General features: G+C 37.8%; 1 protein-coding gene across 1 annotated transcript in view; it reads left to right on the top strand.

Annotated features, from left to right (window-relative positions):
* The window catches only part of CTNNA3 (catenin alpha 3), a 1,692,711-nt gene that overhangs the window by 98,835 nt on the left and 1,576,752 nt on the right, over positions 1-17,124 (top strand). Inside the window, exon 4 of the mRNA XM_042960559.1 lies at positions 2,175-2,341. Within this exon, the coding sequence (XP_042816493.1) occupies positions 2,175-2,341 (167 nt within the window). The remainder of the gene's footprint in view (positions 1-2,174; positions 2,342-17,124) is intronic.

Here is a 17,124-nt window from a genome sequence, read left to right as displayed (position 1 = left end):
CCTTTTTGATCAGTTCATTAGCTGTTGTTATTTCCTGAAGATTTTTCTGAGGGGAATTCTTCCGTTTGGTCATTTTGGATAGTCCCTGGAGTGGTGTGGACGTGCAGGGCACTTCCGCTGTGCTGTGGTGTATAACTGGAGTTGGTGGGCGGGCCGCAGTCCGCCCTGATGTCTGCCCCCAGCCCACCGCTGGGGCCACAGTCAGACTGGTGTGTGCCTTCTCTTCCCCTCTCCTAGGGGCGGGATTCACTGTGGGGTGGTGTGGCCCGTCTGGGCTACTTGCACACTGCCAGGCTTGTGGTGCTGGGGATCTGGCGTATTAGCTGGGGTGGGTAGGTAAGGTGCACGGGGGCAGGAGGGGCAGGCTTAGCTCGCTTCTCCTTAGGTGATCCACTTCAGGAGGGGCCCTGTGGCAGCGGGAGGGAGTCAGACCCGCTGCCGGAGGGGTGGCTCCGCAGAAGCACAGCGTTGGGCGTTTGTGCGGAGCGAGCAAGTTCCCTGGCAGGAACTGGTTTCCTTTGGGATTTTGGCTGGGGGATGGGCGAGGGAGATGGCGCCGGGGAGCGCTTATGTTCCCCGCCAAACTGAGCTCTGTTGTCCCAGGGCTTAGCAACTCTCCCTCCCTTGTCCTCCAGCCTTCCCGCTTTCCGAGCAGAGCTGTTAACTTATGACCTCCCAGATGCTAAGTCGCGCTTGCTGTGGGAACACACTCCGTCCAGCCCCTCCGCTTTTGCAAGCCAGACTCGGGGGCTCTGCTTGGCCGGCGGGCCGCCCCTCTGCCCGGGCTCCCTCCCACCAGTCCATGCAGCGTGCACCGCCTCGCCGCCCTTCCTACCCTCTTCCGTGGGCCTCTCGTCTGTGCTTGGCTCCAGAGACTCCGTTCTGCTAGTCTTCTGGTGGTTTTCTGGGTTAGTTAGGCAGGTGTAGGTGGAATCTAAGTAATCAGCGTCAGGACGCGCGGTGAGCCCAGCGTCCTCCTACGCCGCCATCTTCCTATCCTTACCGTGCATTCTTTAATGTCTCCTGGTCAATTATATCCCAGCATGAAAAGAAAATAAATTGGTAAGTGAAAAAACAAATTGTAGAAAATTTTTATAGTATGAAAATATTTGTGAAAAGGATTTATATCTTCTGTGTGTTCCATTTAAAATATAAAATGTCTCTGTTTTCTTAGGACAGAAAATATATATTCATATATATGAATGTGTGAATATATTCATAAAAATACATACGTTTAAACATACATATACATTTATACATATAAATAAATATTTATACATATGCACACACATAAAACATGTATTCGTGGAAAAATTTCTGGATGCATATACAAGAACTCCATGAGTATTTTTGGGTGATTTGTATGGAGACTCTCTAAAAATTGTTTTCACTTTATACTCTTCAGTATAGTGAATTATTTAAAAGTAATGAGCATGTAGTGATTTCATAATAAAAACAAGTTTAAATTGAAAAACTTAAAACATAGTGGATGTGGTAAGCAATTATGTTAGTGGAGAGGGGTAAAGAGGAATCTTTTCATTTTATACCCTTCTGAATTGTGAACTTTTAAAAATGAATGAGTACACATTGCTTTTATCATAGAATGTATTTTCAGCGAAAAAAACCTTAAAATTTGTAGGCATATTTCTCTAACAGTTATGTACTATGAAATATAACTTGTGACAATTTAGGAGATAGGTTATTATATTGACAGTTTAGGATAAATCTGCCTATGTTAAACTTTTATCTCAGAGAGTTACTTCCTCAAAGGCTAGCTGTTTTCTGACATTGAGCTGGAAAGTAGTTTAATGAAGATTTACCTTATTTTTATAAGCCAGATTGTTTCCAGTTGAAGTCTTAGTAATGAAACCTTTCACAGCAAATGAGATTCAGCAAATGCAGAAGTTGACAGCGGTGTTACTAGATGTTGCTAGTCAATTGAGCACAATTCTCTTGCAGGAAAATGGTATCATGCTTCTTAAACTCCAGAGCATTTATCAAAGAGAAATGTTGATTTTAAACTCTATTGTTTATTAAGAGACAGTGTTCTAGTGTCAACTGACACTATTTTAATATTATGCTTAGTCATAGAATGTACTTGGAATTAGGATGATAAATACTTAAACAGGTATAGCTGAAACTTAAAGTATATGATTTTGGGTTGTGTTTTTCAGGTGAAGCTCTGAAAGTATCAGCTGAGAGATTTGCAGATGACCCCTGTTATCTCCCAAAAAGGGAGGCTGTGGTTCAGGCTGCCCGTGCCTTGTTGGCTGCAGTTACCAGACTCCTTATCCTCGCAGACATGATTGATGTCATGTGTCTCTTACAGCACGTGTCAGCTGTAAGTAAAAGATGGCCAGTTTACCTTGGCATTGTTCTCATTTCTAATTACTTTTTCCGAACCCGGCATCAATCCTAGTGCATCCCAGCCTTGCCTTCATTTCTTATAGTCATCCAACAGAAGCTGACTGGATTGAATTGTGCAAGTCATGTATACCTCAAAAGAACAAAGTCAGAAGTTAGTCTTTTTGTTGTAGTTTCTTTTTCAACATTTTTAAAATTGAAAAATTTTTAAAGTTTTAACTTAAATTCTCGTTAGTTAACATATAGTGTAATATTAATTTCAGGTGTATGATTTAGTGATTCAACACTTACATACAATACCTGGTCTCTTCACAAGTGCACTCCTTAATCCCCATCACTTATTTTACCCATCCCCCCCCACCCCACCCCCATCCACCTTCCCTCTGGTGACCATCGGTTTGTTCTCTATAGTTAGAAATCTGTTTCTTGGTTTGCCTCTCTCTTTTTTCCCTTATGATCATTTGTTTTGTTTCTTAAATTCCACATATGAATGAAATCATATGGTATTTGTCTTTCACTGACTTATTTCACTTAGCATAAATACTCTGTAGCTCCATCCACGTCATTGCAAATGGCAAAATTTCATTCTTGTCTTGGCTGAATAATATTCCATTGTATATGTATACCACATCTTTATCCATTCTTCAGTAAGTGGGCATTTGGCTGTTTCCATAATTTGGCTATTGTTGATAATGCTATAAACATTGGGCAGCATGTATCCGTTCGAATTAGTATTTTTTGTAAACTTTGGGTAAATACCTATTATTGCAATTGCTGGATTATAGGGTAGTTCTATTTTTAACTTTTTGGGGAACCTCCATACTGTTTTCCAGGGTGGCTGTACCAGTTTGTATTCCTACCAGCAGTGTAAGAGGGTTCCCCTTTCTCCGCATCCTTGCCAACACCTGTTGTTTCTTGTGTTGTTGATTTTAGCCATTCTGATAGGTGTTAGATCATATCTTATTGTAGTTTTGATTTGTATTTCCCTGACGACCAGTGATGTTGAAGATTTTTTCATGTGTCTGTCAGCCATCTAGATGTCTTCTTTGGAAAAATGTCTATTCATGTCTTCTACCCATTTCTTAACTGGATCATTTGTTTTTTGAGTGTTGAGTTTTAGAAGTTCTTTATATATTTTGGATACTAACCCTTTCTCAGATATGTCATTTGCAAATATCTTCTCCCAATCAGCAGGCTGCCTTTTACTTTTGTTGATTGTTTTCTTCAATGTGCAGAAGCTTTTTATCTTGATGAAGTTCTAATAGTTTATTTTTGCTTTTGTTTTCCTTGCCTCAGGAAGCATATCTAGTAAGAAGTTGCTAAGGCTGATGTCAAAGGGGTTACTGCTTGTATTCTTCTCTGGGATTTTTATGGTTTTTGTCTCACATTTAGGTCTTTCATTCATTTTGAATTTACTTTTGTGTATGGTATAAGAAAGTGGTGCAGTTTCATTCCTTTGAGTGTTGCTGTCAACACCATTTGTTGAAGAGACATTCTTTTACCCATTGGATATTTTTTCCTACTTTGTGGAAGATTAATTGAGCACATAGTTGTGCATTCATTTCTAGGTTTTCTCTCTCTCTCTCAATACACACACACACACACACACACACACACACACATGTATCTCTCTCTCTATATATATATATTAAAGAACAGGTTTACACACACACACACACACACACATATACATAAAAGAACAGTAGTTACAAACTTTATTTATATTTTTAAATTTTTTTTTTTGAGAGAAAGAGTCAGTTGGAGAGGGACAGAGAGAGAGAGAGGGAGACAGAGGATCCAAAGCTGGCTCTGCATTGACAGGCAGAGAGCCTGATGAAGGGCTCAAACTCAGGAACCGTGAGATCATGACCTGAGCTAAAGTCAGACACTCAACTGACTGAGCCACCCAGGCCACCCCTCTGGGTTTCCTGTTCTCATACATTGATATACGTGTCTATTTTTATGCCAGTACCATGCTGTTTTAATTACTATAGCTTTGTAATATAGCTTGAAGCCCCAAATCATGATGCCTCCAGCTTTGCTTTCCCTTTTCAAGGTCTTTGGGATCTTTTGTGGTTCCATACAAATTTTAGGATTGTTTATCTTAAAGCCAGTGGTAGATTGAAAAACAGAGGATGGTTTACTGATAAGAAAATGGCTAGGATTATATAGGTAATATAAATAATATACAAATATAAATAGAAAAACTTTAAAACTGAAGACACTAGGAAGTTTATCCTAGTTTGTAAATGAATACTGTTTGCCAGCTCCACTTGATCCAACATAAACTGTGTATGTTTACATGTAGTCTGTGATATCTGTAGTAATCCATTATGAAAATGTATAAATTGATTTAATATGAGTAAAAAAATACAATTTTACTAGGATACTACAAAGGCAGCAAGGTATCTTGTTATTTTGTTAGACAAATCCATTTAGAAAAGTTTTAGTAGAAAGAGAATTTTATTAAAGCCCTTTTTACTTTCTTTAGTAACCAAAGACTTTCTTTAGTTTCTTTAGGACCAAAGTCACCTTTGTCCAGTTGAAAAGGTTGCAAACATTCCTTTGGAGTCTCTGATCTATCTCCTGCATCAAACAGGACTTTTACTCTTCTGTCCATAAATACAGCTGCATATTCATAAATGTGTCTGGTGACTGTAATATCACTACTACATTAAGCAAATGATGGCCTCCTCTGATTGACCTTCTTGTTAAAATCTTTTTCTCTAATTGCTACCTTAAGCCTTTTTCTTGTCTTTATTTTACTCTCTAATGCTTATTTTAACCCTAAAGTATAGCAACTTTCCTTTATACTTTTATATTCATTTTCTTTTGATAGTTTTATTACTGAAAAAAAGCAATTCAGCACTTTGTGTTGTTGTTTTTAAGAAAGGGAATAGTTCTCTGGACAGCAACATGCAGAAGGTTGAAACTAGACCACTTTCTCACACCATTCACAAAAATAAACTCAAAATGGATAAAGGACCTGAATGTGAGACAGGAAACCATCAAAACCTTAGAGGAGAAAGCAGGAAAAGACCTCTCTGACCTCAGCCGTAGCAATCTCTTACTCGACACATCCCCAAAGGCAAGGGAATTAAAAGCAAAAGTGAATTACTGGGACCTTATGAAGATAAAAAGCTTCTGCACAGCAAAGGAAACAACCAACAAAACTAAAAGGCAGCCAACGGAATGGGAAAAGATATTTGCAAATGACACATCGGACAAAGGGCTAGTATCCAAAATCTATAAAGAGCTCATCAAACTCCACACCCGAAAAACAAATAACCCAGTGAAGAAATGGGCAGAAAACATGAATAGACACTTCTCTAAAGAAGACATCCGGATGGCCAACAGGCACATGAAAAGATGTTCAACGTCGCTCCTTATCAGGGAAATACAAATCAAAACCACACTCAGATACCACCTCACGCCAGTCAGAGTGGCCAAAATGAAGAAATCAGGAGACTATAGATGCTGGAGAGGATGTGGAGAAACAGGAACCCTCTTGCACTGTTGGTGGGAATGCAAATTGGTGCAGCCGCTCTGGAAAGCAGTGTGGAGGTTCCTCAGAAAATTAAAAATAGACCTACCCTATGACCCAGCAATAGCACTGCTAGGAATTTACCCAAGGGATACAGGAGTACTGATGCATAGGGGCACTTGTACCCCAATGTTTATAGCAGCACTCTCAACAATAGCCAAATTATGGAAAGAGCCTAAATGTCCATCAACGGATGAATGGATAAAGAAATTGTGGTTTATATACACAATGGAATACTACGTGGCAATGAGAAAAAATGAAATATGGCCTTTTGTAGCAACGTGGATGGAACTGGAGAGTGTGATGCTAAGTGAAATAAGCCATACAGAGAAAGACAGATACCATATGGTTTCACTCTTATGTGGATCCTGAGAAACGTAACAGAAACCCATGGGGGGGTGGGGGGAGGAAAAAAAAAAAGAGGTTAGAGTGGGAGAGAGCCAAAGCATAAGAGACTGTTAAAAACTGAGAACAAACTGAGGGTTGATGGGGGGTGGGAGGGAGGGGAGGGTGGGTGATGGGTATTGAGGAGGGCACCTTTTGGGATGAGCACTGGGTGTTGTATGGAAACCAATTTGACAGTAAATTTCATGTATTAAAAAATAAATTAAAAAAAAAAAAAGAAAGGGAATAGTTCTCATGATCAGATGCTGTCTACTAGTGGATTCGTAAGTGAGATAATTAAGCATTGTTTGTTGGTTATTGGTTTGTTGACTACCATAAACAATACTATAAACAAATCCCTAAAAATTTCTGAGATTCATTTTTGTCATATGTGAATACACATATTAATAAATGCTGTAACCAAGAAGAAGGTATGAAAGATTAAGTCCCAGGTAGTTTCTAGTTCCAATGACACAATATTTCCTGTATTTTAGACTCTAGGTTTGTTGAGATAGAGCAGAAAATCTGTTTCAGGTAAAAATTGCTACCTTCATAATCGACTAAGTAGTAAGTGTGTATATATAAAGATCACAAACACATTCATTACCAATTTTAATTGAGCATAGTGCTAAGTAATTCACACACATGATGTCATTCAAATGAAGCAGTAGGTAATTGAAGATCAAAACAAAGTAAAGTGCTATTTTTGAATAAAAATGATAGTTTATAGTTACTGAGTTTTTATAATGTGCTAACACTGTGCTGGATTATCTCCTTTAATTCAATCTTCAGCAACCATATGATTATGATTGTAATTTTAAAGATGAAGAAATGGAGGCATATTTATTTAAGAAATTTGCTTGTACAAGACAACAGGAAAAATAAAACTTTAAGAACATAGTACTCCAAGAGTTAGAACAGCTTGAACTATACATACCTTTCAGAAGTGTTTAATCAAGTTTATGCGCCTATAATAGGTTGTTAAAGGAATTTAGGTATGTCAGGAGGAGGAGGAGGAGGTGTTCTTTAGTCTCTCCCACATTTGCTGGTAACTCATCAGAGACTGAATTTAGGCTACATCATTTAAGATGCTTATAATTATGTATAGTACAACAATGATACCTCATCTGTGAAAAAGGAAGACCTTTTGTGGTAAATTGTGATAGTGTTGCATTATTTCATCCTTATGAAAAATTTATATTTAAATTGCATCATCAATTCAATTCTTTTGACAAAATAGACAAACTGGATTTTTTTTTGATACCATCGAGATTAGAATTATTTAACCCAAAATTCCCTTGCTCCAAAGTATTCTATAGAGCCTGTCTCATAAATATCCAACAGGAAATAGACATTTTTCCAAAGAAGACATACAGATGGCCAACAGACATATGAAAAGATGTTCAACATCACTCATCATCAGGGAAATGCAAATCAAAACCACAATGAGATTCCACCTGACCTGTCAGAATGGCTAAAATTAACAACATAGGAGGGGTGCTTTGTTGGCTCAGTCAGTTAAGCGTCCAACTTTTGATTTCAGCTCAGGTCATGATCTCATGGGAGATCAAGCCCTGCATTGGGCTCTGGGCTGAGTGTACAGCCTGCTTGAGATTGTCTCTCTCCCTCTCCCTCCCTCCCTCCCTCCCTCCCTCTCTCCCTCCCTCCCTCCTCTCTCCCTCCCTCTCTCCCTCTCTCCCTCTCTCTCTCTCTCCCTCTCTCTCTCTCCCTCTCTCTCTCTCACTCACTCAAAATAAGTAAATAAACTTAAAAAAATTGACACAGGGAACAACAGATGTTGGTGAGGATGTGGAGAGAGGGGAACCCTCCTGCACTGTTGGTGGGAATGCAAAATGGTGCAGTCACTCTGGAAAATAGTATGGACATTCCTCAAAAAGTTAAAAATAGAACTACCCTATAATCCAGCAATTGTAATGCTAGGTGTTTACCCAAAGGATACAAATATACTGATTTGAAGGGGCACCCCAAAGCTTATAGCAGCATTGTCAACAATAGCCATATTATGGAAAGAGCCCAAATTTTCACTGACTGATGAATGGATAAAGAGGATATATATATAGTGGAATATTACTTGCCCAAAGAAAAGAATGAAATCTTTTTTTTTCTTTTTCTTTTTTAAAAATATAACTTATGGTCAAATTGGTTTCCATACAACACCAGTGCTCATCACAACAAGTGCGATCCTCCATGCCCATCACCCACTTTCCCCTCTCCCCTACCCTCTATCAACCCTCAGTTTGTTCTTAGTTTTTAAGAGTCTCTTATGGTTTGCCTCCCTCCTCTCTGTTACTTTTTTTTCCCCCTTCCCCTCCCCCATGGTCTTCTGTTAAGTTTCTCAGGATCCACATATGAGTGAAAACAAATGGCATCTGTCTTTCTCTGCCTTACTTATTTCACTTAGCATAATGCCCTCCAGTTCCATCCAGGTTGCTGCAAATGGCCAGATTTCATTCTTTCTCATTGTCTAGTAGTATTCCATTTTATATATAAACCACATCTTCTTTATCCATTTGTCAGTTGATGGACATTTAGGCTCTTTCCATAATTTGGCTATTGTTGAAAGTGCTGCTATAAACATTGGGGTACAAGTGCCCCTATGCATCAGCATTCCTGTATCCCTTGGGTAAATTCCTAGCAGTGCTATTGCTGGGTCATAGGGTAGTTCTATTTTTAATATTTTGAGGAACCTCCACACTGTTTTCTAGAGTGGCTGCACCAGTTTGCATTCCTACCAGCAGTGCAAGAGGGTTCCCATTACTCCACATCCTCTCCTGCATCTATAGTTTCCTGATTTGTTCATTTTAGCCACTCTGACAGGCATGAGGTGTTATCTCAGTGTGGTTTTTGATTGTATTTCCCGGATGATGAGTGACATTGAGCATCTTTTCATGTGTTTGTTGGCCATCTGGATGTCTTCTTTGGAGAAGTGTCTATTCATGTCTTCTGCCCATTTCTTCACTGGATTATTTGTTTTTCAGGTGTGGAGTTTGGTGAGTTCTTCATAGATTTTGGATACTAGACCTTTGTCTAATATGTCATTTGCAGATATCTTTTCCCATATCATCGGTTGCCTTTTAGTTTTGTTGATTGTTTCCTTTGTAATACAGAAGCTTTTTATCTTGATAAGGTCCCAATAGTTCATTTTTGCTTTTTTAAAATTTTTTTTTTAACGTTTATTTATTTTTGAGACAGAGAGAGACAGAGCACGAATGGGGGAGGGGCAGAGAGAGGGGGAGACACAGAATCAGAAGCAGGCTCCAGGCTCTGAGCCATCAGCCCAGAGCCCGACGCGGGGCTCGAACTCATGGACTCACAGACCGTGAGATCGTGACCTGAGCTGAAGTTGGCCGCTTAACCGACTAAGCCACCCAGGCGCCCCTCATTTTTGCTTTTAATTCCTTGCCTTTGGAGAGGTGTCAAGTAAGAAATTGCTGCGGCTGAGGTCAAAGAGGTTGTTGCCTGCTTTCTCCTCTAGGGTTTTGATGGTTTCCTGTCTCATATTCAGATCCTTCATCCATTTCTAGTTTATGTTTGTATATGGTGTAAGAAAGTGGTCGAGTTTCATTCTTCTGCCTGATGCTGTCCAGTTCTCCCAGCACTATTTGTTAAAGAGACTGTCTTTTTTTCCGTTGGATACTCTTTTCCTGCTTTGTCAAAGATTAGTTGGCCATACATTTTTGGGTCCAATTCTGGGGTCTCTATTCCATTGGTCTATATGTCTGTTTTTATGCCAATACCATACTATCTTGATGATTACAGCCTTGTAGTAGAGGCTAAAGTCTGGGATTCTGATGCCTCCCACTTTGGTTTTCTTCTTCATTATTACTTTGGCTCTTTGGGGTGAAAAGAATGAAATCTTACCATTTGCAATGATGCGGATGGAACTAGAGTGTTTTTTATTATGCTAAATGAAATAAGTCAGTCAGAGAAAGACAAATGCCATGATTTTACTCGTGGAATTTAAGAAACAAAACAGATGGACATAGAGGAAGGCAGGAAAAAAAGGACAGAAAAGCAAATCATAAGAGACTCCAACTATAGAGAACAAACTGAGGTTTGCTGGAGGGGATGTGGGCAGGAGATAGGCTAAATGGGTGATGGGTATTAAGGAAGGCACCTGTTATGTTGAGCACTGGATGTTATATGTAAGTGATGAATCACTAAATCCTACTCCTGAAAGAAGTATTACACTATATGGTAACTAACTACAATTTAAATAAAAAATTGAAAAATAAAACAAAATAAACAAATAAAACCCTCCAAATAACTCATAATTAAAGTGGGAAGAAAGATTTAAAAATGTAACATGAAAAAAAGAATTTTTTTATGGTCAGTGCTGTATATAGAAATTTTCTTTGTATGTTTTTGATGTACTTAAGTACATTCAAGTTGGTAAGAAATATTGAAGCAAATAAAAGTATTTAATTTTGCTTAAGCCAGAATTTCCAAAATTTTCTGACTTTAGGACTCTTATAATATGTTAGTTCTATAACTTTCTCAGACCATACTTTGGGAAATAGTGGTTTAGTATATCTCCAATAATATTTATGGTTATATTAAATTTTTACTTGGATTAAAAAATTATAGAGGAGGAACGTTAGTGCCTTTACATTCTAATCTTATTGAAGTAGATTAGACTCTCTCCAGCCATACAATATGCAATACACAACTGTGTAACAGTAATAGCAATCTCATCAATTCTGTGAGACAGTGAACCTGATTTTGGACAATTCTAATTGTTGGAAACATTTTTCTCAAACTAGATGTGAATTCCCTGCCATTTCCATGCACTTCTTCTAGTTCTGCTTTCTTAAGCAACGAAGACAATAGGAAAAGGTATTTTTCAAATAACCGATGATTATTCTTAGCACTTATTTATGTCTTCTCTTACCTAGGCTGAAAATTTCTTGACCCTTGAACATTTCAGACTATTCTGAATACTTGAGAATTTCCATATCTTGTATGATTATCAGTTTCCTGATGAAATTTTCACTTTTGATATTGAGGTACTTGAACATGGTAAGCATATTTGTATTGTGGTTAGAATTTGACAACTTTAGTGTCTGGACTTCCTGGATCATTATGCTGGTTTTTGCTCATGGTATCTTGTTTTTTCATGTGAATGGCTATCTCTGTGTACTAAACATTACTTTTTCTGGAATTCATCTCAAGAAATTTCTCTGTTTTATTAGCTCTTTGATGTTTTTAAGATAAAGTATTTTATATTTCATCAATCTTCTTAGTTTTCTTCGGCAGAAGAATTAGACTGATTACTAATTTGCCAATACAAGAAATCGAAGTCCCTAAAATCATCTCTGCAAATACTTTTCTATGCATGTTCTAGATAAGTAATACCCATAAAATATTGAAATAAAAACATCTTGAAATAGAAACAAATCTCTGATGTGAATGTTCTATAATATACTCAAACAATTACCTCTCTGATTTAATGTCTAACATTATCTTACCTTATTATGATAGCCTTGTCATGCTGTTCGTTCATACTGATTTTGTGAGCAGTTAAACTCCAAGTCTCTGAACTCAAAATATTATTAATTTGAGCGTTCTTGTTCTGATACTAGTTTTATCTTTTTATATGTAAAGGTAGATGCTAAATTTATATTCACGGAATTTTATCCTGTTAATTCTGGTTTATGTTAGAGTCCATAAAGATCTTTTTAACTTTTGATTTTGTCTTTACCTCCTAACCTGGAATCATTTTCAGATTTTTAAAAGTCAGATTATTTATGAAAAGTTGTTTAGTCATGTGGAAAACAGTGATATATCTTCTTTCAGATAACATCAATCAAACATTAACCCATTTTGAGTAAATTTGTTGAAATGAACTTCAAACTTGCTTTATTAGGCTACTGTATAAACCATGTTTCTTTATTTTATCCTCAAGTACTTTCTCAAAGGCCTTGCTAAAATTAAGATGTGTTAACTGTGGCATTGTAGATTTATCAGTATAGTAACCCCAATTATAAAGGAAATGAGCTTAGCTTGGTTAACTTACTTTTCATAGCCCTGTAAGAGTTCCAAGTTGACTATTGCTTGCTTGCTTTTTTTCCTTTTCTTTCTTTCTATGTTTTTTTTTAACCTTCATTTTTTAATTGCTCATAATCCACTTACTTATGGTTGTAAACCACTTGTCTGCTGGGATCTTGTTACTCTTAAGATCTATATATAAATGGCTTGAACCCCAATTCTGTGTCCTATCAACTATAACGTCCCAAGATTTCTGCAAATTCTCTGGGGCTCATATTCTCAACGTCATCTCTAGTTCCAAGTTTTTGCTTCCACAAATTAGTTTACGAATGGTCTTTCTATCCCTATTTTATAGTTGGTTAATCTGTAATTGGTAATTGGCCTTTCCCCCCTTGATTTTCACACACACACACACACACACACACACACACACACACACACACACTCTCTCTCCAATACTCCCAGACAAGACATGTTTATGTGTCTGTGTATATTGCAAACCTTATAGAAATTTGGGAAGGTGGAAGGGAGGGGATTCTTTACTGTAACACTATATTCTAAGTGGCTCCAATTTGAATATCAGAAATCTTCAAATTCTTTAGCAACGTCATCTCATTGTTCTTCCACCTCCTTTCCCCTTACCTACTCTCTTTGTTCTTTCTCATACCTGTAAATTCCTGTTTATCTGGATGCACTAGGTTTCTATCTGCTAATTTGTGCCCTCATATATCACTGTCTTTCTTAAATTATTCTGTAAGGTATTTTCCTCCGTATAGACATTTTTTTTTCCCTCAGAAGAATTCTTTAGTCAGCTGTGTCTCTCTGTATTCACACATACATTCCACTATAAAATAATGTATTATAGATGTTTTCTAGGGGGAGAGCATCAACTTTAATGGTATAGATTTCTTTTTCTGGACACTCTTCTTTAAAAAGCAGTGGGTCACATTTTTGTTTCTTGCTTCTGTCTGGAATATAATGGAAAAAAGCCTACCTCTTCTCTCTTCTAATTGTATCTTACTATTTCATGAAATCTTCTGCTCATTTTGGGGTCCCTTCAGCATTCTTATACAGTTCCCTGCTACATTTTTAATTTATTCTTTATTACACGGTACCAAATAATGTATCCACTATCATAATTTCTTCTTTCATGGCCTTACTCTTTTCTTCCTTACTGATTTTTTTCTAAATTATAGCTTTTTTTCATCTCTGTTGTGGTATGTTTCCTTTTAGATGTCAGGTCAAGGAGATATTACTCAATTAAAAAATGTTTATTTATTTTGAGAGAGACAGATAGAACACCAGAAGAGGAAGGGCAGAGAGGGAGGGAGACAGAGAATCAAAAGCACGCTCAGTGCTGTCAGCATAGCACCTGATGCGGGGCTCGAGCTTCACAAACCATGAGATCATGACTGGAGCCGTGATCAAGAGTCAGATACTTAACCAATTGAGACACCCAGGCATCCCTATATATTTCTCAATTTTTGATTAATTCTCTGTACCTATACATTTCCTGACTTCCTATGCTTTGTTATTTTTACTGAATTATCCTCTTTCCACTGAGACTGCCTCCAGAGATGCAGTTATGATCGACCATTTATGAGGACATAGACTGAGACCACCAACTAGTGCATATGTGGTTCACTGAGTAATTCTCAGTAGGAAAAGTAGTGCTGACCAACACAGAGTTGATATATAATTAAGTACAACAAAGATTCTTGATTTGGCAGCTTTAAAGTCATCAGGTTCCGTAAGGAATTTTTTTTCTCCAGGAAATAGGTCCAAATGAAAGGTAAGAGAGGATAGAGAAGAGAATGACAATCTTTCAATATTAAATAAATTGTAGAAACTTGGAAAGACAGTTTGGCTTTATTGCCACCATTCTGTGGGAATTTAAAAAAAATCTTTTTTAGTATTGGTCAAGGTTTTTTTGAACTTCACTATTTATACTTCTCAAGATACCATATCTTATTTTATTGGCATCTGGGTTTTTATAAAGGTCGATTTTATTTGAGACAAAATTGGCTGGGGTGTCTCTTGCTTTCCTTAGGGGTCAGGACAATGTGGAGGAAAAAACCATTGCTTTTGGCAGAAGAGACCTTGCTTCAATCCTAGCTCTGTTGTTGATTAGCTGGGTGAATTTAGGAAAGTTAAAAATCTGTGAGCCTTGGCTTCTTCTTCTGAGTTATAGGGATAATAAAACTTACTCTGAATACTTTGAAAGGATTTTGTAAACATTAAATGATATATGTTACCTAGCAAGAACTGGTGCTCTCTGTTTCATTTTCTTTCCTTTTCTTGTCTTTCCTTTTGCCACCATGGTACCTTTTTCTCACATTTTTGACTCTTGTAGACTCTTGCAGTACAATGTTATCCTTATGCCTAAAAAATGAAGGGAAATAAATTTGAACCAAATTTTCTAACATTTTCCATTTATCAAACCAGAGTTTTATTTATTTTTATTTTTTAATTTTATATATTTTTTGAAGCTTATTTATTTTGAAAGAGAGAGAGAGGGAGAGGAAGAGTGTGTGTGCATGAGCAGGGGAGGGGCAGAGAGAGGGAGAGAGAGAACCCCAAGCAGGTTTGTGCTGTCAACGTGGAGGCTGACATGGGGTTCGAACCCATGAACCATCAGATTGTATCCTGAGCCAAAATCAAGAGTTGGACTCTTAACCAACTGAGCCACCCAGGTGCCCCAGTAGCTGATTTTTTTTTAAGGTACCTTCTATTATTAAAAGGCAGGCATACCAGCAAAGAGACTTTCTAAAGGTTCCTTTCATTAAAAATATCAGCAGTTTATAAGGGAAGAAATTATTGTATTATTAAGAGCTATTAGAAGCCAAGCATATTCTGCAGAATATTCTAGGAAAAATATATGCAGAGATATTAAGGTTTAAAGAAAAATCAAGTCACAATAATGGTATTAAAGATAGAATAGGAGGAACTAGAAAATGGAGACAAATAAGGTACAAATCACTGGATTCATGCCTGATAGCATACTGAAAACTTTAGGGACAAAGGAAATTTAAACCATGTAAAATTATAACTTTAAAAGGGACCAGCATCATTCTAGGTATCTCCAATTTGATTGTTAATTAATCCATTCAGCAAATGGTTGTGTTTTGTGCACTACTGCGTGCTAATCACTACTGTATGATAGGGATTCAAGTTTAGAAAAATAATACCATGGCCCTTTTCTCCTGGAATTTACAGACTAAGACATAAATTAATATAAGTTACTCTGATAGAAGTTGGTGTAACTATTATGGAGGCATGATGGCAGTTGTATCAAGGGAAAGTATTTTGAGTGAATTTGAATAACTAGACAAAGAAGGTGATGGAGGAAGAGAGCATTTTAACTGCAAGAACAGTACATACTCAAAGACCTGTAATACTTCTGAGGGCTGAGATGAAGGGTCACTGTGTTATATACCTCAAACTAATATAACATGTGTGACAACTATACTAAAAACAAACAAACAAACAAACAAAAACAATTAAAAGACAAGCCAGAGTCTGGAAGGCTATATAGGCAAATCTCTCATAATGAATGGCCAGTACTCAAAATTTATTAAGAATTCTCAAAACTCAATAAAATAACAAACAAAATGTTTAAAAATGAAAAGAGTTGAAGGTGGAGAGGTAGGCATAGACCTACTTGTGAAAGGCCTGTGTGCTAAGATAAACAGTTTGAAGTGTAGTCTGAAAGATAACGGGGAATCATTAAATATTTTAAGCATGGGTATGACATAAGCAGATTTGCATTATAGGACCGTTAGTCTAGCAGCAGTGGGTAAGGGAGCCAGACTGGAGGCAGTGAGGCTAGTGATTAGGCTGATGCTGTCATCTGGTTGTGAAATGATGGGGTAGGATAGGGAATGAATGAGATAAATGAAGGAGGAACAGTCTACAATTTGGAAAGTGATTGGAATCTGTTTAGATAGAAGGGTAGCATCAGGTAGCCTTTCAGGAATCTGGCTGGGCATGAGGACCTTGGTTTTCAGTTTTAGGTAGAGGAGAAGTAGTTTATGGGTTTTAGGCTTATTCGATTGAGGCACATATGAGAGATAATAGATACTAAAATATATGTTTAGAGCACATGAGAACAAATAAGAGATAGATTTGGAAAGCCTCAAGAAATAAGCATTGGGGAGGAATTAAGATGGGAGTAGTGGGGGAACCCTGGGCTTGCCCCATCCCTTGAACACAGCTAGATCAACATCAAATTACTTTGAATACCTAGGATTAAGAGAACCATCTGCATAATTTGAGGGCGAGAATGTGGCAGATATGAAGTGCAGAGACATGAATTGGGGGAGAGAAAGGCCATGGTGCCATAGGGAGTAGGAAGCCCTTTTTGTGGAGAGGAGAGAGAGGGAGAGAGGAGTAGAGAGAACAGCGTGCTGGTTTTGTGCCAGAAGAGCACCCCTGCAAAAATCATTGACTGAGAAATTGGGAGGAACTGATTATTGCAAGTTTTTGCAGAGTGGAGCTCAAATTCAGAGGATTTGGAAGTCTGTGCCATTTTCTAGAGTTGATCTGAGCAGGTGGCAGTGGTCCAGGTGAGAAGAGGGTAAAGGCCTGAGAGCAGACAGCAGAGAGCCTGGTGTGGGGATCCCCTGGGTCGTACTGGGAGAGAGAAGTTACCCTTTCTAGAGTGCATTTGGAAGATGGTGTATTGCTTCTTCAAGGACAAAAGATTGGGCTGACACTTTTGAGCAGCCACTTAACAGCAGGGGACAGAGGCTCATGCAGAGGGCAGATAATCTGGTTGCAGGTTTTCATTGTGCTTCACCATAAACTCCAGGCACTTGTGCAGT

The sequence above is a fragment of the Panthera tigris genome, chromosome D2 (genome assembly GCF_018350195.1).
Source record: "Panthera tigris isolate Pti1 chromosome D2, P.tigris_Pti1_mat1.1, whole genome shotgun sequence".
Classification (NCBI taxonomy): domain Eukaryota; kingdom Metazoa; phylum Chordata; class Mammalia; order Carnivora; family Felidae; genus Panthera; species Panthera tigris.
This window is presented reverse-complemented; position numbering and strand designations above follow the sequence as displayed.